The sequence below is a fragment of the Castor canadensis genome, chromosome 3 (genome assembly GCF_047511655.1).
Source record: "Castor canadensis chromosome 3, mCasCan1.hap1v2, whole genome shotgun sequence".
Classification (NCBI taxonomy): Eukaryota; Metazoa; Chordata; class Mammalia; order Rodentia; family Castoridae; genus Castor; species Castor canadensis.
The window spans coordinates 41,509,614-41,535,264 of record NC_133388.1 but is presented as its reverse complement, the minus strand read 5'-3'; the positions used below and the strand labels follow the sequence as shown (position 1 = coordinate 41,535,264).

Here is a 25,651-nt window from a genome sequence, read left to right as displayed (position 1 = left end):
AAGATCATGTTGCTTAGTGACTGCATAGTGATCCTAACTTTATCATGGATGAAAACTGTCTACGGATGCTGTTCTCAGAACTACACCTGCCAGTAAACCGCGGATGACTTGTAAGACACTTAGAATAGGTACATCTTAATGGCTACGTAAATTACATTTCAATAAAACTGCTAGTGAAACAAAAAAGAGAGCCTAATTCCAAGTTTGGGGCTGTTGTAAAATATCCTCAGAATTTAGAAATAAGGTAGCAAAAGCAAAACCGCTGCCACGCCCATAAAAAATCGGCAACAGATGGCTTTGCCTTTAGCTGAAACAAGCCGCTAAGAAACGGTTGATAAAGGAAACCAGCGGTCTGCCTGCCTCTAAGTGGCCTATATGGGGGGGGGGGTCTGTTTGTAACCAAGTTTTCGCAACAAAGCAAGCAAAGTCCGCTGCCCCGTTACCCAGCGGGACGAGCCCTCAACACCACCCGGCTGCCTCTGCCGCCCCACGTTAGGTTCCCGGAGCACAAGCCCAAACCCCGCAACGCGTGCCCACCGCACACGCAGGTCCCAGAGACACGCCTCCCGAGCTCGCGCAGCTGCTCCCGCGAGACCGCCCTGCCTGGGCTCCGCCCCCACCCTTCGCGCCCTGATTGGCTGGAATCGTTCGGGCCCAGCGCCTTGCAAAGGTTGTTCCCTGCACGAGATCGTTCCACCAGCCAATCATTTCTCCAGCCAGTCATCACCGACGTCCTTCAGGTTTTCTCCGTTCTCTCCAGTCTGCAGCGTCAAGTAGCAACTCCTCCTCCACTACAGCTCATTGCTCTCCCTCGTCCCCGTCCCCGCGGGGCCGCGCGCACGCGCAGCACGTCCAGCGGCAGCGCAGGCGCGGTAGCGAGGATTTGTTGACCGGTTGGGCGCGCGTGGGCTGGGTTGTCCCGGGAAATAGAACCGCCAAGTTGGCGGCGACCGCTGTGGGAATCCTGCACGGGAAGGTGGTCGTCGCATAAGCTGTGGACTTGCCGCTAGGGTGTTTTGACCTGCAGGCATGGGCATTGAGTAGAGGTGGCCAGGTGCTAATAATGGGCCCTTGTTTCGGAAGGGGACACTTATAGGGGAAGAGAGGAACAAGGCCGGCGGGGACGGTGGAAGCTAATGACCCGCGCTTTGGTAGCTGAGGAATGGAGCCAGGGGCAGAATGTCCCTCGTAGCTATACCCACTGGCTGTCCTCCTGGAGCAGCAAGGCCCTTTATCTGACCAGAAGATTTTCCTGCTAGAGTAGGTGGTGATGCCTGGAACCCCAGTGCTAGAACTCAGAAATCCGGGCTGTTAGGGTGAATGTAAGGACAGCCATGTTAGGACCATATCCCTCTTCTTCACGGGCAGCTCACTGGAAACACCCCAGCACTTACTGGAAAGATCGCACCTGGCCCCGAAGAATGATAGAAATCCACCTTAGGCCATTGGAGCAGAGAGACGGTAAAGCAAATGACTGACCTAATCACACTTATCTCCCTTACTACCCCCAGCAACAAGTCAATCGCAAAAATGTTCTTGTCCTAACCAGTTTCCTGGCTCTTTCCCGTTACCCTCCTTTATGTGCCCGCAGTCTGTAAGCGACAGTGGGCTCTAGCTCTTTCTGGTGACCCCCTCCGCAGGTTTCTTCTCCCCAGTAAAACCTGTGCTGACGTATTAAGCGTCTCTCTCCTATTCTTCCATGCCTTTTTTCAGTCTAACACAGGCTACATTTCTTCTCCAATGTTGAGATAAAACTCAAGACAAAGAGATTCCACAGTGTGGACTGATGAGATGAGTGCAGGGTGAGCCAGGACGGCCCTCCCTATTCAAATAAAACTCAAAAATCCCTCACAGTTTCCACACCTAAAACAATATCCCCTCAAGCCTGAGGGATGAGGCCTTATGCCTATTCCTTAAAGCAACAAGGGCTACTAGTGAGTTGCTCCAGCCCCTATAATAAATTTAAAATTCTTATAAAAGTTAATTTTAAAATACAAGTTACAAAGTAAACAAATGGAAGGATATAGATAGGTAATAAATAATATTTTTGAGAAGTTAAAGGAAAAAGGAATGGTTTTTTGGATGAGAAGGGATTTTGAAAAAAGGGTTTGTCCTAAAGGTTGTTTCAAATAGGAAGGATAAGGACAAACCATCAAAGGGTTTAGTATGTTGTATGAAGGTCTGAGTAAGTTTAAAAGTGTATAATAAAAGCTTCGGTGTATGAGAAAGTTAAAGTTGAATATAATCTAAGAGTTGCCTAAAAGATTTTTAGGGTCATATCAAACTAAAATCAAATCCTCTATTTCTATGAAATAACAAGGTTATCTTAATATCGTTCTGCTCTGAGTAACATCTACAAAAAACCATTACAGAGAAAGATTTTATCCAAGAAATTATTTGTGTTTTCTGCTGATCTTGTCAAGCTTTAAGTACTACTAAATCAAAGTTCATTTACATATTTGCTTATGTGTCTTAAATGACCACCTTGTAACAGTGTTATGTTATACTTTATCTAAATATGGTACAAACATTTAAAAGGTTAAAAGTGTCAATTTATATAAAATAATGAGCTAAAGCTCTCTTTTATCCAAGAGTGTTACATTTAAATCCTGACAGCCCCTGCCTCCCACAGGTCACCTACCTAGGTATGGCCTTAAAGGGACAGACTCACTCCCTGAATCACAAATGTATCAACCCAATCTTCCATTTCCCAACCCCCATACCATAAGACAGCTTACAGCTTTCCTGGCAGTTATAGGATTTTGCAGAATTTAGATCCCTAGGTATGTAGTCCCCGAACAGACATCTTTTTATGCTCCTCCTAATATTCCTAGTTGGGTCTTAGATAATGTATGGCCACCCACTTCTTTTAGAAAAACTTGCCTCCAACAGACCCTGCTCCTCTGGTTGACTACCTGCCTTCTCAGGGAACTTCTCAGAGAGCATGCAAACCAGATCCTGCCCCACCCTATAACAATTTCTGTTAAACCAGGGCATCTTGTTCTCCAAAAGGATATTCTACCCTCTCCCTTGGGACTTCGATGGACCAGCCCTCATCTGGTCATTCTCATGACACCCACTGCTGTCAAGCTCAATGGGTTCCCCCAGTGGTGGCACCTCTCGAGAAACAATTAGAAAATGGAGAAGGGAATTGGAGGACTCTTGAAATTGTCTAGGGAACAACATTTCACAGTGGTTCTCCTGGCCAATGCCCGTCCTAATGCCTATGTTCTTGCTCTCCTATTCTTAGGCTTCCTCCCTTGTATATCATACTACATGTCTACTATTGCTGATCAAAAATTTAACCAGTTGTACCTCCAGGGATACCAATCTCTCCAAAACACGAGGATAGTTGGCTGATACCCACCATGCGGAGGTCAGAGGATTGGCTCGAGACTCTATGACCTGTGGCTGCAAGGGACCTTCATCAACTTCAGAGAAGAGGAAATCTTCATTTTTGGAGCCTGGGTGTACGCCATCATGAGGCTCAGCACCCCAACATTGTTTACCAACTAACCCACCTTCCCCTACGCAGCCCCTTGCCAGCTCAAAGAAGCCAGAGCAAACACAATGCCCCATTTCCTTAACAAACAAAAAAGGGAGGAACATTGGCAATAATGGCGCCCGTAGGTTTCAGTTCTTACTGCACCCTTAAGCTTCTGCTTTCCAGGGTCACAGTCCTGCCTCAAGTCTAGCTTGAATCCTCCTTCTGCCCCAACCTCCAATCAGCATGAACCATAAGATCCTAACCAATCAGATCATGCTGAGTCCCACTGAAGAGTAGGACTCTCTCTCTCTCTCTCTCTCTCTCTCTCTCTCTCTCTCTCTCTCTCTCTCTCTCTCTCTCCCTCTCTCCCTCTCTCCCTCTCTCCCCCTCTCCCCCTCTCCCTCTCTTGGCTCTCTGCTCTCTCCCTCTCCCCCTCTCCCCCTCTCCCTCTCTTGGCTCTCTGCTCTCTCCCTTTCCAGCCTGGCAATAAAGAATCTCTTGGCCAGATCACTCCTCTCCATGTGGTCACTTTTGGGGCCTATATTTCCTTACACAGGGGACTAGGAACATGGTTGGAATAGTGAAGTGCCTGCCTAGCAAGTGTGAGGGTCCAAGTTCAAACCTAGTACTGCAGACACACACACACAGACACGAGAGAGAGAATGAGAATTCAGGTTTAGAGAAGTGCCAGGATTTTGCCAAGGCTTACAGGCTGTTTAGTGACAGATGTTATGGAGACCATATTCTCAGTCACGCAGGTGCAACCTTGGAGGGAGGTGGGCGCAGCTCTTGGGAATGAGGTCTTGGAAGTTGCACAACCTTGAAGGCGTAACCATGGAAACTTAACCTTGGGCCATTAGGCCCCAGCTGGATACCAAACTCACTTATTTAACAGTGTATGTATTTATGAGCCCAGGCTGCTGTGTAACTGGATTTGGGGGGTTTTAAGAGGCAGAGATGGCAGGTTCCCCCGTCTCTCCTTCCCTCCTGCAGTCTGCTAAGTTGTCGCTTGGAATAAAGCTGCTTATGCGCAATGGCCCCACGTGCTTTTCTGTTTTCCACCAGACCCACTCCGGACACCAAAACGGTTGGCTTGACAAGCTGGCGTAATCAGCAGGATTTGTCGGTAAGTCCAGCAGTGGAGCCATGCATTCTCCAGGCAGATTCGGACAAAGGGCATGAGCTATGGCCCCTAACTAATTTGTGGTATCAGGTGGCGGCTTTGTTACTGCAATGGGCTCCCATGGAGGCTTGGGAGCACCGCGTGGCGTCCCCAGCTTCTTTGGAGACGGCTTTCTCCACGTGTGGGACTGCTCGCGGAGGAGCGTGGTAACAGCCTGCCGGGTGGCCTAACTATGCATCTGCAACATGCAGAGAAACTGGCTTGGTAAGCTCAGTTACGCCGTGTGAGGACATCACAGACTGTGTTGGAAGCCAAGGTAACCAAGCTAGAGGAACAAATCCGTTTGGGCTTACCCTCTCCTACCCCAGTAATGCTGAGAGCACAGCCTATTGTTAAATGACAATTAGGGCACAACCAGCAATAGCACGAACACAGCCGGGAAGTAGGAGCTCCAGAAGTTAAGGAGCATACTACGTATGTACAGTATACTCCAGAGGACTTAATAGAATTGACTAAACAGTTTCGGCAAAAGCCTGGGAATCTGTTGTGGCATGGATGCTGCACTTATGGATTAATGTGGAAACTCCCCATCTATGTTGAGCTGATTAATGGCCATTGCCCCGATGTATGGGCAAATGAGGGGAAGATACCAGTTACTCCCACAAAGTGGACTTCATATGCTGAACTGGTGCAGGTGTGGTGGGAAATGTGGACCACAGCATTTATGATGTCCCTCAGGCTATGACGAGCTTGGGTGAAATGGAGATAAAACAGGAAAACAAGGGAGTACATAATGTGCAGTTTGCTGGAGCAAAAGCAGGGAAAAGAGGCAAGGAAAGGCCGGGAGACCTTGACAGGTCCAATAAAGGTGTCTCCTCACATCATATGAACTGACTTAATTGCAGCTGGAGTAAATCCTGCAGATATAGACAGGCAATCTACAGCTATGCTGTTTGCCCTGTGGAAGGACATTTCCACTGAACAAATGCAAGGTGAAGACCCAGGTGTTGACCTTGCAAGACCTGTTAAACAGGACTGACAGGATGGCCGGGATAGACAGGTGGAACTGCATATATATTGGTCCCCCACAATGTACAAAATGTACTTGCACTGGTGGATACAGGAGCTGCATAGACTTTTTTATTCAGCAACACTACAAAATTTCAAGGGCCCACAGCAATAATGGATGTCTCAGATATAGGATGGACCCTAGTCCATATCAAGTGGGGATGATGCCACTACTCCTCACTACTTGGTATACTGATGGCAGTTGCCAGGCAGTGCCGGCCTTATAGGTAGCCATGGGATACCAGGTGGATCCCAAGGAGCTATGGTATGAACAAGGCTATGGACAAAGTGCTCAGTGGGCTGAGCTACATGCTGTATGGCATATTGTAAAAGAGGAAGACTCCCCTATACATATGGGTACAGACAGTTGGTGTGTGTATACATGGTTGCCACAATGAAAAAGCTAGGACTGGCAAGTAAAACAAAGCACCCTACAGGTTGTGGCAAGACTTACAGGACTGGGGACTTACCAGTAGTAATATCTTCTACTTTGTTATCATCTTTCCAGGATGACCAGTAACTCTCTGCTTTCCTGGGCACACATATATGCTCTTGTGCACAACATCTCCCACTGCTAGGTACGCACGGACTTACCAATGGACGAAGCTGTAGGACTGCCATGGACTATACACCCAACTACCCAAGAGGACTGGAACCATCTGTACCAGCACAGCCATACAGGACCGGAATGGGATCAGCAACAACTGATTGAGACCTTATTAAGACAGGATCATGGCAATGTGCCATCCCCTATTGGCTATGCCGTACAGAATGGGTGGGGATGGAGATCAGCAGAACATATATACCACGCAAGGATGCATCTGTGTGAGGAGTGGAGTATGTAGAGACCATATCCTCAGTCACGCAGGTGCAACCTTGGAGGGAGAGGGGCGCAGCTCTGGGAACACTGTCTTGGGAATTGCACAACCTTGAAGGTGTAGCCATGGAAAATTAACCTTGGGACATCAGGCTTCGGCTGGATGCCAAAGTACACTTATGTAACAGTGTATGTGTTTATGAGCCCAGGCTGCTGTGTAACTGGATTTGGGGGGTTTTAAGAGGCAGGGATGGTAGGTTTCCCCATTTCTCCTTCCTTCCTGCAATCTGCCAAGTTGTTGCTCAGAATAAAGCTGCCTATATGCAATGGCCCCATGTGCTTTTCTTTTAATTTTCCACTGGACCCACTCCAGACACTGTTGACCAAAACAATTGGCTTGACAGATGTTCAAGAACCAAGGTCTCCTACAGCCCACTGCTGTTCTCACCATGTTAGAGTCTTACCTTGCTTTATGGGGAGACCCATAAATTTACCCATTTTCTGAAACCATACTGTCTACTGCATTTGCCACCTTTCCAGTTCTGGCCCTAGAAACCACTTTCTAATTTGGCCTCTGAGAAAATTCAGCATTCCAGTTGACTTCTCCCTGTCCAACCTCAAAAGAATCTGAATATTTGAATAATGAATACAGTTACCATACTTAGGCTACTGCTGGTCATTTGTGTAGTTTGCACTTTGGGGCAATTATGAACAGTACTACTGAGGCAGGCTAGAATTAGGGAAAGTTTGGGACTCATAAGAAATTATATGACATATTGCATTTCAGATTGACCATGTCTTGGCTCAGGGACAACTGTAAGGGAATGTCCATGCCCCTCCCCACTCACTGATTATTGGATGGAAATCACCTGGTTCCTCCCTTCCCATAGGTTAATGTAAGTTTTAAAAGCACCTGGAGAAGAGAAGCACACCCACTCAGCCTCCAGATTCCACCTGTACTCACCATGCTCCCTTTTGTATTTCCTTTCCTTAACTTTTAATTAACTCCATTTCCAAACACATAACCTGCCATGGATTCTTCCTGGTGGGACACAAAGAATTTAGAAGTCTTCTGATCACAGACTGCACCGGTCGCTGCCAACACTGCCACAAATAACCTGGTAAATATCTTTTTGTAGAATACATGTACGCCCATTTCAGTTACATCCCGTAGGCGTGGAATTGTTTGCAAAGCATACATGAGTTCAATTTTAGTAGATGCTAAATATGGGCAGCAGAATAATGGCTCCCTCAAAATGCCCATATGCTAATCCCTGGAACCTGAAAGCATATTAAATTACATGGCAAAGGGAATTAAGGTTGCTAATGAACTGATTTTAAAACAGGGACATCAGCCTGGGGTTGTAGCTCAGTGGTCGAGTATTTGTCTAGCATTGTATGAGGCCTTGGGTTTGATACCCAGTGCTGCAAAGAAAAAGCTTAAAAATAATATAGGGACAGCATTCAGGATTGTCCAGGCGAGCCCAATGTAATCACAAGGGCCCTTATATAGGGAAGAAGGCAAGAGAAGTAGAGAAAAACCAGAGAAATAGTAACACCACAAAGACTAGTGGTCTGAGAACCCTGAATTTAAAGCTGGAGGAAGGAGGCAATGAACCAGGAATGTAGGCAAACCAGGTGGTGCATGTCAGTAATCCTAACACTCAGGAAGCTAAGGCAGGAAGATAAACCTGGACATATCTAGCGAGTTACAGGATAGCCTACGCTACATATCGAGACCTTCTTTCTAATTAATTAAATAAAAAGAAGGCAGGCAACCTGTAGAAGTTGAAAAAAGAAACATTCTCCCCTTTCCAGAAGGAACAACTCTACTACACTTGATTTTAAGTCCAGTAAGACTTCCAGAACTATGAGAGAGTAAACTTGAATTGTTTCAGCTAAGTTTGTGATAACTTGTTACAACATCAGGAAACATGCACTGCAAGTTCTCCCAAGCAGTTACTATCAATTTTTACACTTAGCATTGGGAAAATATCCATACTTGAGCCCTGTATCACACTAACTGATACAGGGAATCAGCTGTTAGGAATCTCTGCAATCTCTGACTAGGCCTAATGTTTTTTGGCAGTACTGGAGTTTGAACTTAGGGCTTCTCACTTGCTAGGCAGGTGCTCTACAGCTCCCTAATTTTTTAAGTTCACTAGGTGATTCTGATGTATCTGGAAAACTAAAAATCTTACTCTGAAGCCTTAAGTCTATGGCTGGTAAAATGGCTCAAGTGAAGCCTTAAGTCTAAATCCATTTCTTATTGAAGGACAATATGCAGTGATTTGGCCACAAGATTGAAAGCATTGCCTGAAAAACCTGTTGCAGGTATTCTCCCCAGCCTACTCAGAATTAACATAGTTCACATTTTGCTTTGCCCTGTTGGTGAACAGCCAGTTCCTGTTCTGGACATGGTGTACCCCACCGTTCCTCTTTCACTAGGCCAAGAATATTCCTGAGAGCAAGGATAAACATGTAACTTACATTCCAGCCAGGGATCCTGTAGCCTGGGGAAAGAGTGCCTTATTCTTCAAGTCTGTGGTCTGCTTCATTGGTAGCGATACCACTAACTGCTGGGACTTACTTGGTAAAAATGTACAAGTCCTGAGAGCTCTAGGCAGTTTCTGCCACAAAGATACAGAATCAAAAGGAATGAAGAATGATCTAATGTTGAAATAAACTGCAATAAACTACTTGGCACTTGTGTTGGTGTACTTTCCTGGCCAATGTCAGATATTACTGTTTCCCTTTGCATTTTGAAATATTCTATGGCAAGACTTGGCATACAGTTTGGGAGTCATGGTCGTGACCATTTAGGAGGTGATGCTCATATTTTTCTTGAATTCTGGACAATCATTTTCTTTCAAAGTGCTACTTCCATCAGGTCCACTGTAACCTACTCCCTCATGCTGATGAGTGCTTCAAAACTGAGCCCAAAAGAGTCCAAAAGACCACAGCCAGCACTGAATCTCACAGGCCCGTCTAGATTCCGACTTGTTCCCTCAATATCTTGGGAAAATCTAAAACTTACCTTGGAAAGTGAATAATTTCCCCTTTTAAATGAAATATTTTAGAAATTATACAGTTTTAAAAGTTACCCATTAACTTGAACATCAGCCTACTACTAGGGAAACAGAGGCAGGCACTATTAGATACTAGGAGAATAAAAAATACAATACAGTCTGTCGCCTATTTACAAGATTGTTTTTATTTTAGTGGGACTGGGGTTTGAATTGAGAACTTCATGCTTACAAAGCAGTGCTCTATCTTTGGAGCTACATTTCCAGTTCATTTTCCTTTGGTTATTTTGGAGATGGAGACTCTCAAGCTATTTGCCCAGGCTGGCCTCAAACCTTGATCCTCCTAATCTCAGCCTCCCAAGTACCTAGGATTACAGGCGTGAGCCTGGCTTACAAGAATTCTTAATAAGCTTCCCCCCCAACATTTCATATCTGATATTCATACTCAGTTAATAAAATAGATAAGATAGATTCAAAATATACAAAATATCACCTTACCTGAATTTTTAGAGAGATTGTTTATCTAATAAATTGTTTGTCCTACAAATGAGCTATTAACTCTGGATAGATATTCCAACGAAGAATACAAGTTTTGGGCTGGAGATGTGGTTCAAGCAGTAAAGTCTCTAGCAAACGTGAAGGCCTGAGTTCAATCCCCAGTATCACCAAGAATACAAGTTTCTGATTCATATCCTGCTTAAAATAATTAAGTAATTAAAGGTAATTAGAGAACTGTTACATATTGCAAGTAACAATCCAGATTAGAATGTATAGAACAAGCTTATTAGATAAGTTAAACAACAACAGAGAAGAGATGTGAGTGAAAAGTTTCCAGTGCATTTTATTCATAATATAGCCATATTCAAGATACTGTAAATACAACCGTATCTGCTAAGTTTTTCTTGGTAGCAATGAAAAGGCAGAATTTTGTTTATCTTGTCCCGTCTTACACTCAGAAGAAATCTTTGATTTGTTGGATATTTCATAAACTTGTATAATAAGCCTTAGCTGATTAATGATTTCTTTGTCTGCTGTTTTCATGTTAAATCCTAGCATCTTCAAAATAGTTTCTCGAAAGTCGACAAGCTATAAAGAACCACCACAAAAATCAAGATTTGTTATTACTTTGGGGCACCCACTTATTAAGTACAATGAAACTAATACTAGAAATTTAATCTCATGTAACTTTTTTTTCAGCAGTGGGGTTTGAACTCAGGGCCTTGCACTTGCTAGGCAAGCACTCTACTACTTGAGCCACGCCTGAAGTCAACCTTGGACCATCATCTTCCTACCTCTGCCTCTCTAGTAGCTGGGAATACAGATGTGCATCACTATACCCAACTTGTTCTTTGTGGGACTGGGGTTTGAACTCAAGGCTTTGCAATTGCAAAGCAGGTGCTGTACTGCTTGAGCCATGCCTCCAGTCTTTTTTGCTCTGGTTATTTTGGAGATGGGGTCTCAGGAACTATTTGTCCAAGCTGGCCTCAAACCTCAATCCTGTGGATCTTAGCCTCTCAAGTAGCTGGAATTACACATGTAAGTCACACACTCAGCCCAAAAACATTTCATTTTTTTTCTTGGTGATTTTGGGGTTTACCTTGTGCTTGCTAAGCAGGCACTCTGCCACTTGAGGCATGCTCCCAGTCCTATTTCTTTATTAAATGTAATATATTCTACATTCAAAATTTTTTAGCTTGTTTTTTTTTTTTTTGAGGTAGGGTCTCACTATGTAATCCAGGCTGGTCTCAAACTTGCAATCTTCCTGCCTCAACCTCCTGATTGCTGGAGTGGATTACAGATGTGCATCACTATACAAGTCTCAAATGGTGTTCTTAAGATAGAAAAATAGTCTGTTTTATCATAAGAATTCCTTAAAATTTCCTTTGCATTTTATTATATTTTATTTCTATGCTTTTCTAGAATAAACCTAATTATTACTAGGTTATTTTCTTTTGGGTTTTTTTTGTTGTTGTTGTTGTTCTTTTGTTTTTGGAAATAGTGTGTTGGTATGTTGCCCAGGCTGGCCCAACTCCTGGTCTCAAGTGACCCTCTTACATTAGTCTCTCAAGGAGCTGGGACTACAGACATATACCACCAAGCCCAATGGCTCAGACTTGTCCTTTTGTACTTCTGCCTTGCTTATGATAATAGTTGTCCCCAATAAATATCTCTCCATCTCCAAAAGCCATAGTGGACAACAAGGAGAGCAAATACAACCACCCACAAGTCATGCCTAAAGCACACCTGGAGAAGTCACAGCCTTCAGTTTGCATGGGTGGGAAATAAATATAGTAAACCAGCACAGCAGCTCCAGAGGAAAGCACAGCCAGTTTCCATTCGTATAGAACACAGACAACCTTACCTCCAGAACAGGACAGCTCACAAGTGGGGAGAAGTGAGAACATGTTTGAGACCTGGAGGATCAGAGCACTGGCAAGTGGGAAAGGAAAGAGACTTGAAAGCACAGGAGATCAGAAATACCAACCAACTCTTGAGGGCAAGGGTGCCAAGGGGAGGTTGCAGTGCCCTTGGAAGGGTAGCGGGCTCCTCAGAGGTATGTAGTAAAGGAAAAGAAAATGGTAAATGTGGACATTAAGCGACTTCTACAAATGGGAGCAGAGTGCAGAATCAGACATCACATCCCCACTTTCCTCCCACTAAGATGCTTGTTCTTTTAAGTGTGGGAAACTACATTCACTGTGCCAACAGAAGAGGGCGATATTGAGGTAAGAAACTGGTAAGTAAAAGCTGCCTTCAGCTTTGGAAAGACCAGAGCAACTAAAAGGATCTTAAAGTGGATCACCAGCCCCACAAAAAAAAAAAAAAGGAAAAAACATTATTTTTAAGTATAGTGAAAATCTAAGGGGGTTTAGAAGCACTATTGTATTCCATTCTATCCTATTTTAAAATGTGACAAAGTAACACACATATCTCCTCTGACCTTCCATTCTTTCCTTTGACCTTACCCTCCTGGTTAATCAGAGGATGTGTATAAAAACCTAAGCTAACAGAATAATGCATTTCATCCCTAGACACTATGGATTCACAGGGTTCTTTCTCCTGTCACAGAAACTAAATATAAAAGTCATGGCTGTCAGTGCCCATGTTTTTTGTCATATGGAGAAAACCACCTGGCAGTTGGAAACACAAGCTGTGATATATATGCCAAGAAGAAATGGTGAGGCCAGATGCCAGTGTCTTACACCTATAATTCTAGCTACTCAGAAGGGAGAGATAAGGAGGATCAGGCAAATAGAGAGACCCTATCTTGAAAATACCCAACACAAAAAAAGGCTGGCGGTGTGGCTCATGGTAGAGCGCCTGCCTAGCAAGTACGAGACCCTAAGTTCAAACTTCAGTACCCCCCTGACACCCCTCCTCCCCCACACACAAAGAAATGATGAGAAAGACCCTGTAAAGTGTTGATCCTGGGCCCCAGTACATTTCTGCCCTTCCAGAAGTTAGGTAGTTTAACTCATTAATGATGCTGTAAGCCAATCAGTTCCCTTTTTTCTAAGTTAGAGTCTAAGTTGAGGTAGAAGTTTATCACTTTGATTAAATTAGTTTTAACACAGTACTACAAAAAAAAATACCTCTTGTTCTCGTCCTGATACTTCTGCAGTTGTGCTCTTAGTTGTAGACAGCTTGGGAGGAACATCATCTGGAATGTGAGGGGCCTTCTCTTTGTCAGATCTGGCCTTGTGCTCTGAAGAGTCTAATGTAGTTTTTAAATTCTCTGTTTTCATAACTGCCTTCTCTTTCATTGTTTCAACTTTAGTTAAAGATTGCCTGAGCTTTTCAATTGTTTTATCCTATAACAGTAAAAAGTGGATGAAATGTAGAAAACTGTGACCAGATGGCTTATAAATAACAGGTATGATAACTCAAGTTTTTCCCCACACACCTCTTTTTTTATTATAATTTTGAAGAGAGCTATATGGAAAATAAAAATAATCCCACAATTTCTCTACCATCATGCTCATTAATGTCAACATTCATTCAGCACTTTTATGAACTGGACTCAAGGGATTTAAAGAGGCTTGACATTTTTTCCATGTCCTTAAAGAAATAAAGATTTCTGTATTCATCAAATACAGAAATAGAGAAAATAATTGACTCTGCAATAAAAGAAGTATTGCTGATAAATTGTATCAGTTGGTCAATTATTTAATACATGTGTGGCTTAAGGCACAATAGTACAATAGTATAACTAAAGCTAGGTCCAAAGAAGAGCCAAAAAAATTAACAAAGCTTTTAACTATTATCCCAATAAGATAATAAGCTCAAGTCTCTCAGTTCAAACCCAATACTGCCAAAAAAATAAGATACTAATAAAAGTAAAACAAAAGACAAGGGATTTATAATCTTGACATTTAGAATGCCAGTTACCTTTGAGAAATAGTGAGAAGGACACACAAGGACTTCAAGGGATTGGTAACATTCTCTTTCTCTCTCTCTCTTTTTTTTTTTTTTTTGGTGGTACTAGGGTTTGAACTCAGGACCTCATGCTTGCTAGGCAGTCACTCTACCACATGAGCCATTCTGCCAGCCCCAACATCCTCTTCTTTAGAATGACTTATTATTTTATGGATTAATATTATATATTTTGTATGTATAATCATTTTAATATTAACTTTTTAAAAAGTTCATAGACATGTGACTAAAATAGGAATGGACCAAAGCGTAAGTGAATTTTTGGAAGTCTTATTTTCTTTACTTACTTTAAGGACATTTATTCTTGTCAATTGAGTTTTCATATTTTTATTTGATAATTTCAAATCACTGAGCTGTTTTTGTAGTTTCTGAATTTTTTCCTCCACTCTTGGCATTGTAGCAGTCTGCAAATTCTGCTGAATATCCAATAACATCTCTAACTGTTTTGACATCATGTTGTGCTTATCTATCCGGGAACTCTGAGTCCTGGAATTTTCCTTTGAAGAAATTAACAGTATTGAAATAAATAATTGTGCTTTAAAGTGTTGTTCTATATTAGAATACCACATCTATTCTAGACTAATGAACTTCAGACTTAATTATACTTATATAAGTAGAATATTTTTCACTATAAATCTGCATTATGAAAATAATCAGGAAAATAAAATATGACAATAGAAGCGAGGAATATCAGTGCTACCAAGAGCACAAATAGACAATTTTATAAGTACTAAATGGTAGCACAGATTAGTTCATCTTTTCTACCAGTGTATTATAAGGAAGTAATAGACATTTGGATAAAGATTTATGAACAGGGATAGTCTTTACAACATTATTCATAACATGAAGAAATAAAGGCAATGCAAAAAGAATAAATTGTATAAAATAAAATACACATTCCCTAGAAATTGTTTCAAAAACATTTAATAAAAGAAAATAGTAATGCAGTTAAACAAAAACACAGGCTTAAGATAAGTTATGCCTACCTCAATTATGTTAAAAATATGCACAGAAAGTAATCAGAAGGAAATAAATATTTATATGATAACACTGGTTATTTATCATATAAATATAGAATTCCTGGTGTTTTAAATTTTATTCTTTCTATTCTATTTAGTACAATGAATTAATTTAATTATGAGAAAAATTAGTTGTTTAAAATGTTATGACAAAAATGTTTCAACAATGTTTTGATACCTTAAAATAAAACAAGTAACATATTAAGGAACAGGAATAAGATTGGCACTATTTTTCTCAATAACATCCTGGAGACTAGAATGTAATAGAGAAATGTCTTCTAATCTTTGTGTAAAAGTGAAGTCTAAACCCAACTATCAAGTAAGTATGAAGATTTAAAAAAAAAAAGAGTTGTCATTTACATGACACAAAGGTATCTAAGGCATCATTTCTTAGTAAGCTATTGGAGGATGTGGTCCAGCAAAATAAGAAAGTAAACCAAAAAACGGAAAGACATGAGATTCAGGGAACCCTGAATTCAGGGAGGTTGGAGAAGGAAAGCACAGGATGATAGCTGAAGCAAGAAAATGAAAAACTTTGGGATAGAAAAACAATGTCAAAATTTTATAAAGTAGAGGGTCACTTGATATAATATTCAAGGAAAAACTTAAGCAAACATTGAAAATTATGTATACAAAAACACAAGGAAGTTCTATTAACTGTAGGAAAAATAAGTGCAATACAAGAAAGGAAATGCAATAGAATATAGTACTTCATGTTTTTGTAAACATTTAGCTTCATAGTGAAGTAAATGTTGATTATGGATTTTACTAAAAATATTGATTTAACTATATTGGGAAGATTGAAGGGGATAACTGGGAAAGTGTGTTAACAGGAAATCAACAGGTGGTGTCTAAAATAGATAACTCATGATACAGCAGTACAAATTATTTAGGGTAATAGAAGTTAACTACCAGAAACAACTGCTAAAAGGGTTAAAAATATACATAGCTTTGCCTTAACTTTCACTTAGTGGCAAATGAAGAATTAACCCCATAGAACACATTTAAAGGGGCAACAGAGGACAGAAATGAAGGAGGTTAATGACAACACTGTGTGAGTCACTTTGTTCCACATAAATTTTCTGCCTGTCAAAGTGGCAGTTTGTAAATAAATACCACTTATAATTTACTCAGTTTTGTAATGATATGATTCTTGACAAACTAAAGTTAAAAAATCTCTTTCAAATGTGGTTTTTATACAACTGACAAGTACAATTCCACAGCTGCACCTGTAGAACATCACATGGCAAAAACAGTAAGTTTTTTCTCTAGACTTTTTTTTTTTTTGCTTTTTTAAACCTTATTAAAAATGAGATTGGAGATGGGGGGAGGGACATAAAAAATGAGATTGGCTCTAAAAAATATAGAAACAAAGAAATTTAAATTCACAAAAAACTGTACATTATCAAAAAAAAATTACTAAAGCACCCCATTTGATTTTATAAAAAGTCACTCCCTTTTGTTGTAAAAGGAACATGCAACTTGTTGGTATCCATGATGAGGTTTCTTGCTGTTACCAGACTGACAGGAAAAGGGGCAGGAGTGGGTTATCTTTTTATTTTTAACCTGCCTTCCTACCAAATACTCTCATTTCTCAAACTTCATTTATTTTTGGTTTTTTTTGGGTTTTTTTTTGTGTGTGTGTGTGTGGCTCTGTGGTTTGAATTCAGGGCCTCACAGTTGCTAGGCAGGTGCTGTTAGCACTTGAGCCACTCTGCCAGACCTCATTTGTCAATAGAAAAAATCCACATAGCTTAAGGGTCAGTGGTAATGAGGAAGGAAAAGTGAGAAATGGCCTCTTTGATTCTATCCTATTATTCCCCAGACTTTAGTAGCCATTTCTTCAAACTAATTCTAGGATCCCAGCCCTCCTTAACAGTGCCTGATCCCTAGAGAAAGAAATAGAGCTGAGAGAAGAACACAAAGCAGGAGCAACTGAAACTTCATTCCTCCTCTCTACCTCACTTCCAATAATGAAATTAATCTAGTACATTGTATACCAGAGGAAAATTGCCATGGGGAAAAAGGGGATCCCCTAACTATAACAGTTCCAAATGTCTAACACAAAGGTTATTACTAAGCAATTATTTACATAGATTATAAATATTCATGTGTAATATAAGGTCAACTCAAATATTCTTCAATCTACCTCTTATTTAAAACCAAACAAACAAAAAATTCAAGCCAAGCATGATTATACATCCCTATAATCTCAGCACTTGGGAGGCTGAGGCTGGAGGACTATAAGTTCCAAGTCAGCCTGAGCTATATAACAAGAGCCCACTTCAAAAAACAAAAACAGAAAACCAAACCTTGAACAAACTAAATTTTTTTGCTTCTCAATATCTCAAATTGTGTTTAAAATAACATAACAATGTCATTTTATATATACTATAAGTATATATATAAACTATATATACTATATATTCTTATAGATATATAAAATATATACAGTATATATATACTTATAGTATATATAAAATATATATACATATATTTATAGTACATATAAAATATACTTACAGGCCATTGTTTCAGATATCAAAAAATTTAAATATTTATAATTTAGGTGACTGGAATTTTGAATAATGTGATACATCTCTTTTGCAGCTCTTATTTCATATTCCCCAATAGAATTTTGTAGTGTTATTCATACAAATCCTGTATGTTCCTTATAAAACTTATTTCTAGCTATTACTAGTAAAGATGAAAAGCCTTTGACTCCTCCTTTTTGAACACAACTACCATTGGCTATGATCTTCAAGGGATGCCAGCTGTCTCCATCAGCAGAGGGCAAGGCAAGAGACTCCTGACCTTCTACACCCCACATCAGCAGAAAGTAGCCAAAGACTGACTACGACTTCCCAATCCCTAAAAAGTTTCAAAGTTGCTAGTCCTTGAGTGAGGAATGTTAGGTAGCAATCAGACATAAGTGATGGGGATACTCAAAGGGAACCTAAAATGCATGATTCTTCAAGAGTTCTGAAAGAAAAAACATTGTAATTAAACTTTCCAACTTACAGCCTCAGTTAGGAGCAAAATAGCCCATCAAAGTTATGGGCTGTCGAGAAATGTTTTTGAGTCACCTTAGAGTCAGCATCAGTCCCTGAAACAACAGATCTTTTTTTTCTGAATTTTTTTTGTTGTTATTTGTTTTGGTTGTACTGGGATTTGAACTCAGGGCATCACAGTTGCTAGGCAGGTGCTCTATCACTTGAGCCATTCGGCTAGCTCTAAACAACAGATTTTTATTTAAGAAAACCCACACCTATAAACCATATCCTAGGAGTCAGGTGGATCCAATAACACTTTGTACTTTGTAAATCTGTAGCCTCTTGGCCCTAATAGTGGCTTCAGCCTTGTGGGTTGGTCCTTGGGAGGGATTTAATGCTCCAAGCCCTGTTCACCTCAATAAAAACTGGTGCCAGGGTGAAAATAACTGTGGTTCTCATTCTCACTCTAAAGAGGATCCACTTTCAGTCTGTTGAAGGTGTATTCCTTTCCTAGTAAACTTTACTATCACTTTCACTATAAAAAAAAAAAATGATAAAAGCCCTTGACATGTTTTGAGCTCAGGGCCTTACACAGGCACTCTGCCACCTAAGCAATGATCCCAGCCCCACAAATTTATATTTTTATTAATTATCTACCATCTACTACTTTACTGGAATAATTTATTAAGTCTACCGGTTTTCTTCACTAGAGTTCTTGAGTGTTCTGCATCTGATTTTCTATTGTTACATTGTTTTTTAGAACATAATATATTTATTTGTGGGGAGCCAACAGGTGTATAGAATAAGCTGCATGTTTGAGTTTGGCACAGCCCCAAACCACAGAAGGGAGCAAACATAGTTATGCCCAGTAAATTGCACGCTTGGATTGGCACAGCCTCAGTTGCAGAAGTGGGCAAGATGCAGTACAGCTGTTTTGCCTAAGATGTTTATGTTCAGAGAGAAGCTGTCACAGGTTCCTCCTGTTCCCGAGGATTACAATGCCACGCCCCCTCCCCCAAAAAATGCCTCTCTGCCTCATGGTGCTACTGTACATAATAAACTCACTGGAGGTGGAGAGGGCTGGTGTGTCTCCATCCGAGCACACAGCCTACCTGGCCTCAGCTTTATGCATGTTTGGTCTTCTGTCTGTTGTCTTTTCTGGCATCTCCTGTTGCCCTCAGTTAGGTTTCTAGGACAAGCTCATGCAGGACACGAGATTGCTTTAGATTTTCTTTTTTTTCTTTCTTTCTTTCTTTCTTTTGGGAAGGAAGGGGGTGCTAGCCATCAAAGCTAAGGCCTTGCATATGTTAAACACATGCTCTACCACTGAGTTCTACTTGCAGCCCCTAGATTTTCAATTTATCATTATGGAATTACAAAATATTAGTTTAGGTTTTCATCTTTTCTATATATGTGCATTGTACATGATTTTTCCTTTGTAATATTGTATATTTTAACTTTCTCTCTTTCCTCTTTAAACAGGTTAGCCTAAGCCATCTATTTTACCTTTCCAATCAACATTTTACTAGTTTGACTTGTATAAAATGAACATACAGTAGACTGCAGCATAATGTAAACATAACTTTTATATGTACTGGGAAACCAAAAATATCACTAGACTCAATTTATTGTGATAGTCACTTCATTGCAACGGGCTGGAACCAAACCAGCATTGTCTCTGAAATATACATATATACACAATTGGTTACTGAGATGAGAGAGGCAGAGAGAAGGTTTAGAATATTATCATTGTCTTTTTCAAATGTTCTAATATGGTTTAAATGGCTATGAAAAGCATGTGTTATTTGTATAACCTTAAATTTTAATATACTATTTTATAATTTTTTAACAATGAATCATTATCATTCACATATTTAAGACCAAATATAGAAGTTACACTCATCTTTGAATTCTGTGGGATACTATTTTTTTTTTTTTGGTGGTACTGGAGTTTGGACTCAGATTCACACTTGCTAGACAGGCACTCTACATCCCTTTTGGCTCTGATTATTTGAGGATACGTTCTTGCTTTTTGACCAGCTGGCCTGGGCTATGATTCTCCTATTTTATGTTTCCTGCCTTCTCTTGGATGACAGGCACGTGCCACCATGCCCAGCTATTGGTTGAGATGCAATCTTGTGAACTTTTGGCCCAGGCTAGACTAGAACTGCAATCCTCCCAATCTCAGCTTCCCAAGTAGCTAGGATTACTGGTATGAGCCACTGGCACCTGGCTTGGGGTACATTTTTTTACATCATTTCATAGAGTGCTGGAAGTTTTAAAAAACTGAGTGGTCAGCCCCCACAGCAATATACTGCAATATATATTTTTTTCAGTAAAGAGGTGGTGAAATAGGATATACATTATATATAATATGTGTATATATGTATATGTATATATATTATATATTCAGTGAAGAGGAAGTGAAATAGAAAAATAATCTCCTGAAAATAAATGGTATTGCAACCTATGCACTTCCATCCCACTTTTAGGGTTGTATTTTTCCTGACAGACACAGGGAAGCAGAAAGTATTGAAGGTAATGGTTTATACGGTAATTATTGAGGAATATCATCAGTTGGCCCTCACAGATATCCATCATATCTAACTGACACAGTCCCTGAAATTCCACCATTAGATAGCCATGCCTTTTGAGTTCATTTCCTTCTAATCATCTTCGAAAATTACATTAAGATATATTTTATTTGGGCTGGTGGAGTGGCTGCCTAGCAAGCATGATGCCCTGAGTTCAAACCCCAGTGCCAACAACAACAACAAAAATCTATTTGAAGATACATATGAGCCTCAGCACTTGGGAAGCTAAGGCAGGATAATCTAAAGTTCTAAGCCAGCCTGGGCTATATTGCCAGCCTGCCTCAAAAACAAAACAAAAAACCAAAACCTACTAAAAATAAGATCTACATTAATAGATGCCCTCATAAACATCAAGTATGTGCACAATAGAGAAATGGAGATATGGAAGGAGAGGAGAAAATCAAAAGCATTAAGGACTTGTAGTCAATTCCTTCCTTTTTTATTATTAAGCAAGGTATAAATAGTATAAACAGATTTAAATCTATGAATACTTTCATTCCCAAATAAACACTTATATGTGTGGAAATTCTTACTTCCTTCCTATGCAAGTGCGCACTCCCTTGAAGAAAGTCTTTGGTAGTGATGCTTCCTTCCAAATATTCCAAGAGTCTTTTTTGTTCCCTATCATTTTCTTCACTTTGAGGCAATTCTTCAGCAGTTTCTTCATAAAGATGATGCAGCTGCTCCACTCGCTTAGTGAGCATCTGAATTTCCTGCTGCAGACCTTCTGTTCTCTGTAAGAAAAGACACATTAAAAACAAAACAAAACCCTCCTGATGCTCCAGGTTTTCTACATCACTTCAAAACTGTGTGCAAGCTCTATTTATATTGACGTTGTGGTGACATTAAGTTACTGAATAGAAGAGTAGGGAAGAATTTTAAAAGATTTAACATGTATTAGTTTAAGAAATAGCCTGGTGCCAGTGGCTCACACCTACAATCCTAGCTACCTGGTAGGCTGAGAACAAGTGGAGCAAGGTTCAATGCCAACCCAGACAGATAGTTCTCAAGACCCCATCTCCAAAATAACCAGAGCAAAATAGACTAGAGGTGTGACTCAGTGATAAGAGTGCCTGCTTTGCCAGCATGAAGCCCTAAGTTCAAACTCCAATCTCTCCAAAACAAACAAACACCAAAAAAAAAAAAAAAAGAAATAGAAGGCTTTGATATACAAGAATTAAATATTTACTTAGTACTAAGAAATAGTTGTGTTTTGTAAATGTCACAATGTACCTCCAGTACAACAATAAAAAAAGTAACAAAGTTATATAAGGGTTTTTTTGTGTATGTGATGCTCAGATCAAACCCATGGCCTTGCACATGTTAGGCAAGAATTTTACCACTAAGCCACACCCCCAGCCCTGTCAATCTGTTTGGCTGCATTAAATGACTGGATCAGTATTGTATCATTATGAAAACACTTTCTTTAAGTATATGTATATATATATATGTATATATATATATATAAACCTCAGTCTCCCAACTGCTGGGATTATAGTGTGTGATGCCATGCCCAGATAACATAGTATTCTTTTAAAATTAATGTTTATTGAACTTACACTGAACTGTACTAAGCATTTATCCATGTATTAACACATTTCATCCTTACAACCATGCTGTGAAGTATGAACTATGTCCCTTCAGCTCATTTTACACATGAAACTGAGGCATAGAAAGAATAAGTAACCTGGTCAAGAGCACAAAGCAGGCAAATTGCAGAGCTGGGATTCATACAGAGCTCTGTGCTCTTATAACCATGCTGTATTTCCTTCAATATACTAAGAACAACCTATTCTCTTTTTTCACTGTGGTAATGAAAATATAATCAAAGGTACAATTCAGAGCCACAGAGCTTACTAAATTGGCTAATATTGAAATCCTTAAAGGAATTCCTTAAAGGAATCAAATTGGAAAGAATGACTTCTCTGTCAATACACTTACAGATTTCCATGATTGCTCATTTACTCCAATTTCCTGGATCCTCTCTTTCACAGCATCCTCTGTGGCTGGGATGGGACCAATGCTGTCACTCAGAAGAGTAGCCAACTGGTCGAGAAAATCCTGATGCTGGGATTGTGTTGTTTTAGCTTCCCAGCTACAGGAATATAGAGGTCTGTCTAACTCAGATGCTTCTTTTTCCTTATGGATCAAATCTTGTTGACATTTATCCCAAAATTTCTGCCCATCATTTTGTCCTTCAGAGTAAAAAATGTTGTCACTCTCAAAGTTGGTAGTCACGAAAACTTCACCCTTATCCTAAACATAGCAACATACAGGTTAAACTTCACATCTGAAATTTAGTACAAAGACCTCTACTTCCCTCCTTTTGAACTAATCATATAGTAATAACACAAAACTTCAGGAGAAAAGACCCTCAATAAGGAAAAAGAATTAAAGAGTCACAAGAGAGAGAAGGACATATATTTAAAAGAGCAATCGAGAACAGCAAAAGGTAGAAATTTAGCTTGGAGAAGAAAGTCAAAAAGCCCCAGTTGATGAGCGTAAACTCTATAAAGAATAATTTGAGCTAAAGAGTATAGAAGGAATGCTAGAAAATCATCATTTTGTCCCTTTTTTTCTTATTATTTTTATGGTATTAAGTATTAAGCCCAGAGCCTCTTACTGCTTGAGCCACCCCACTGGCCCACTTTGTAACTTCTAATGAAATAATGATCCAGGTAAGGATTACCAATGAATACTTAAGAGCATTAAGTAAAAAGTTGACAGAGAAATAGGTATTTTAACAAAGACATATGCTTATCAAATATAATTTAATAATAACAACCTTGATAAGAAAGTTTAAATGAAAAAAGTTGCATTTCTTTTCCCCAACCTTTCCCTTCTGCTTCTGTAATCATCCTGCTTCCACTGTAATCGTGACAAGAAAAAAAACCCAGATGATTCTGTACCTTCCCCTCTTCCCACCCCACCTACCTTCCACAGGAGAATGTCACCTTCATAAATTCCCACAAAGCAGGGCACCAGTGGCTCCTGCCAATAATTCTAGCTACTCAGGAGACAGAGATCAGGAGGATGGAGGTTCAAAGCCAGCCCAGGCAAATGGTTCATGAGACCTTATCTCGAAAAAACCCATCACAAAAATAGGGCTGGTGGAGTGGTTCAAGGTGAAGGCTCTGAGTTCAAATCCCAGTACCACAAAATAATAATAATAATAATTTAAATAAATAATAAATAAATTCCCACAAGGCCTTCTTCCCACCTTCCTTCCACCTTCAGCTCTGGGAGCTGAATAAGAAAGTTCAGTTTTTGGGCTGGGATGTAGCTCGGTGGTACAGCGCTTGCCTAGCATGCGTGAGGCCCTGGGTTCGATCCCAGCACCAAAAAAGAAAAAGACAAAAAAAAAAAAAACAACTCTCCCCAGAAAGTTCAGTTTCTGGACTTCTTATTATGTGACACTAAGAAATAGAAAGTGATCAAGAATTAAGGAAGTGATGATAGAATTGTATCACTAGAAACAGGCGGGGGGAAGAGCCAGAACAAACGGTCAGAACTGTGTGGACTGACTCTGGGAGAGGTTTTCAGAAATGTGAGAGAAAAAGTAAAGTGTTACTGTGAATTACTTGAGAGAGGCAAATGAAGATTGAGATTAGTTTAAACTGCTTTGAAAGTAGCTGACGATTATTTTTTAGTGGACCCTCTCTTTAATCAGACCATGTAGGACCTTGTTTTACATTCAGATTATATAATGCACTGTTAAAGTCTAAGGATCTCACAGTACATTTTCACCACTTCCTTGACAATCGTCTGTCTCCCCTCCTGTCTTCCAGCCTTCTGTAACACCTTCTACTCATTCTGTGAACCACTGTCTGTGGGAGCTGAGATTTAGATTTCCTCTAAATCTAACTCACACCATAACTCTGGATGACAATGGCAAGTGTGGTTGACCCACTAACATCTTAGCTTTGTGATTCCTGTGCCTTGCTTTCAATGACTTTCACTTCTTATGCCCCTCTTCAATCACCTACCCCCAGACCCACAAACCCTAATTTTGGCAGCAGAAACTAATTCACATCAGAAAGTTAAAACTCCAATATTTCATTCACTCTGTCACTTCTCTTCCCAGTTGTCTTACAGCCCTATTCCCTCCAACTTTTTCTTCAGAACCACAGAGACCTTCAGATCTTCCTTGCACATTGCCTCCACACATGGGAAAGGCTGCCAGTCACCATGCTGTACTGCTTCCTTGGGCCCTCCATCAAGAAGACGACCAAGAAACTATTCAACATGTACCCTTATATTCTGAAGAACACAAGTTAATAAAACCCTGTTTACTCAAAAATCAGTCAAAATTTGTTCTCACCTTCACTGGGAAAATATCCAAGGACTCTTCTTGTCCTTGCATATTCATATAAGGAGGGAATCTGCTAGTGCACAATTTTTTCTCCAAAATATCTGCTTTTCGCTCTGCTTTTTCTCTTTCAACCAGATGTACTCTGTGCAAGGTAACAATATCATGAAACCAACTCAACCATTTTTAATTCAGTTAAAAATAATAAAAAGAAACATTTCCCATTTAAAATGTATTAAGCAGGTTGTGATAGGACATACTATAATTCCAGCTACTTGGGAGGCATAGGCAAGAAAATCATGAGTTCAAAATCAGCCTGGGCAAAGTTATTGAGACTCTGTCTCAAAAACAAAACTACAAACAAAAGATCTGAGGATGTGGCCCAAGTGGTAAAGCACTTACAAGTGTGAGGCCCTGGGTTCAATTGCCAGTACTACAAAAAAAGTATTAAATAAGTTTATCAAGTAAAAAAAAAAAATTATTTCTTTTGCTCTCTCTCTCTCTCTTTTTTCTTTTTTTGGCAGTACTCAGGGCTTCACACTTGCTAGGTGCTTGAGCCACATCTCCAGTGTAAATGTGTATTTCTCATAAAAAGAGCTGTGCAGTTATCTGAGTATTTTTAGGGAAAGACTAGAAATGATTTAAAAAACAAAACAAAACAAGCCAGGCGCCAGTGGCTCACACCTATAATCCTAGCTACTCAGGAGGCAGAGATCAGAAGGATCATGGTTTCAAAGCCGGCCCAGGCAAATGTTTCACAAGACCCTATCTTGAAAAACCC

General features: G+C 40.1%; 1 protein-coding gene and 1 long non-coding RNA gene across 4 annotated transcripts in view; one reads left to right on the top strand and one right to left on the bottom strand.

Moving 5' to 3' along the window:
• The first annotated feature begins 609 nt into the window (after positions 1-609).
• Positions 610-6,825, top strand: LOC141421557 (uncharacterized). 3 transcript variants are annotated; one of them, XR_012446141.1, is made up of 4 exons: positions 610-1,461; positions 3,251-3,470; positions 4,553-4,613; positions 6,187-6,825. It is a non-coding gene; the product is annotated as an uncharacterized lncRNA (long non-coding RNA). The 3 variants fall into 3 exon arrangements; XR_012446140.1 differs by lacking the exon at positions 3,251-3,470; XR_012446139.1 differs by lacking the exons at positions 610-1,461; positions 3,251-3,470 and having other exon boundaries at positions 4,393-4,613.
• Positions 6,826-9,575: 2,750 nt separating this feature from the next.
• LOC141421555 (uncharacterized) overlaps positions 9,576-25,651 on the bottom strand; it is a 122,182-nt gene continuing 106,106 nt past the window's right edge. The window contains exons 5-10 of the mRNA XM_074067827.1: positions 24,883-25,015; positions 22,503-22,817; positions 21,095-21,295; positions 14,243-14,452; positions 13,115-13,333; positions 9,576-10,607 (exon numbers count right to left, since the gene is read on the bottom strand). Of these exons, the coding sequence (XP_073923928.1) occupies positions 10,413-10,607; positions 13,115-13,333; positions 14,243-14,452; positions 21,095-21,295; positions 22,503-22,817; positions 24,883-25,015 (1,273 nt within the window). The 3' untranslated portion in view covers positions 9,576-10,412. The remainder of the gene's footprint in view (positions 10,608-13,114; positions 13,334-14,242; positions 14,453-21,094; positions 21,296-22,502; positions 22,818-24,882; positions 25,016-25,651) is intronic.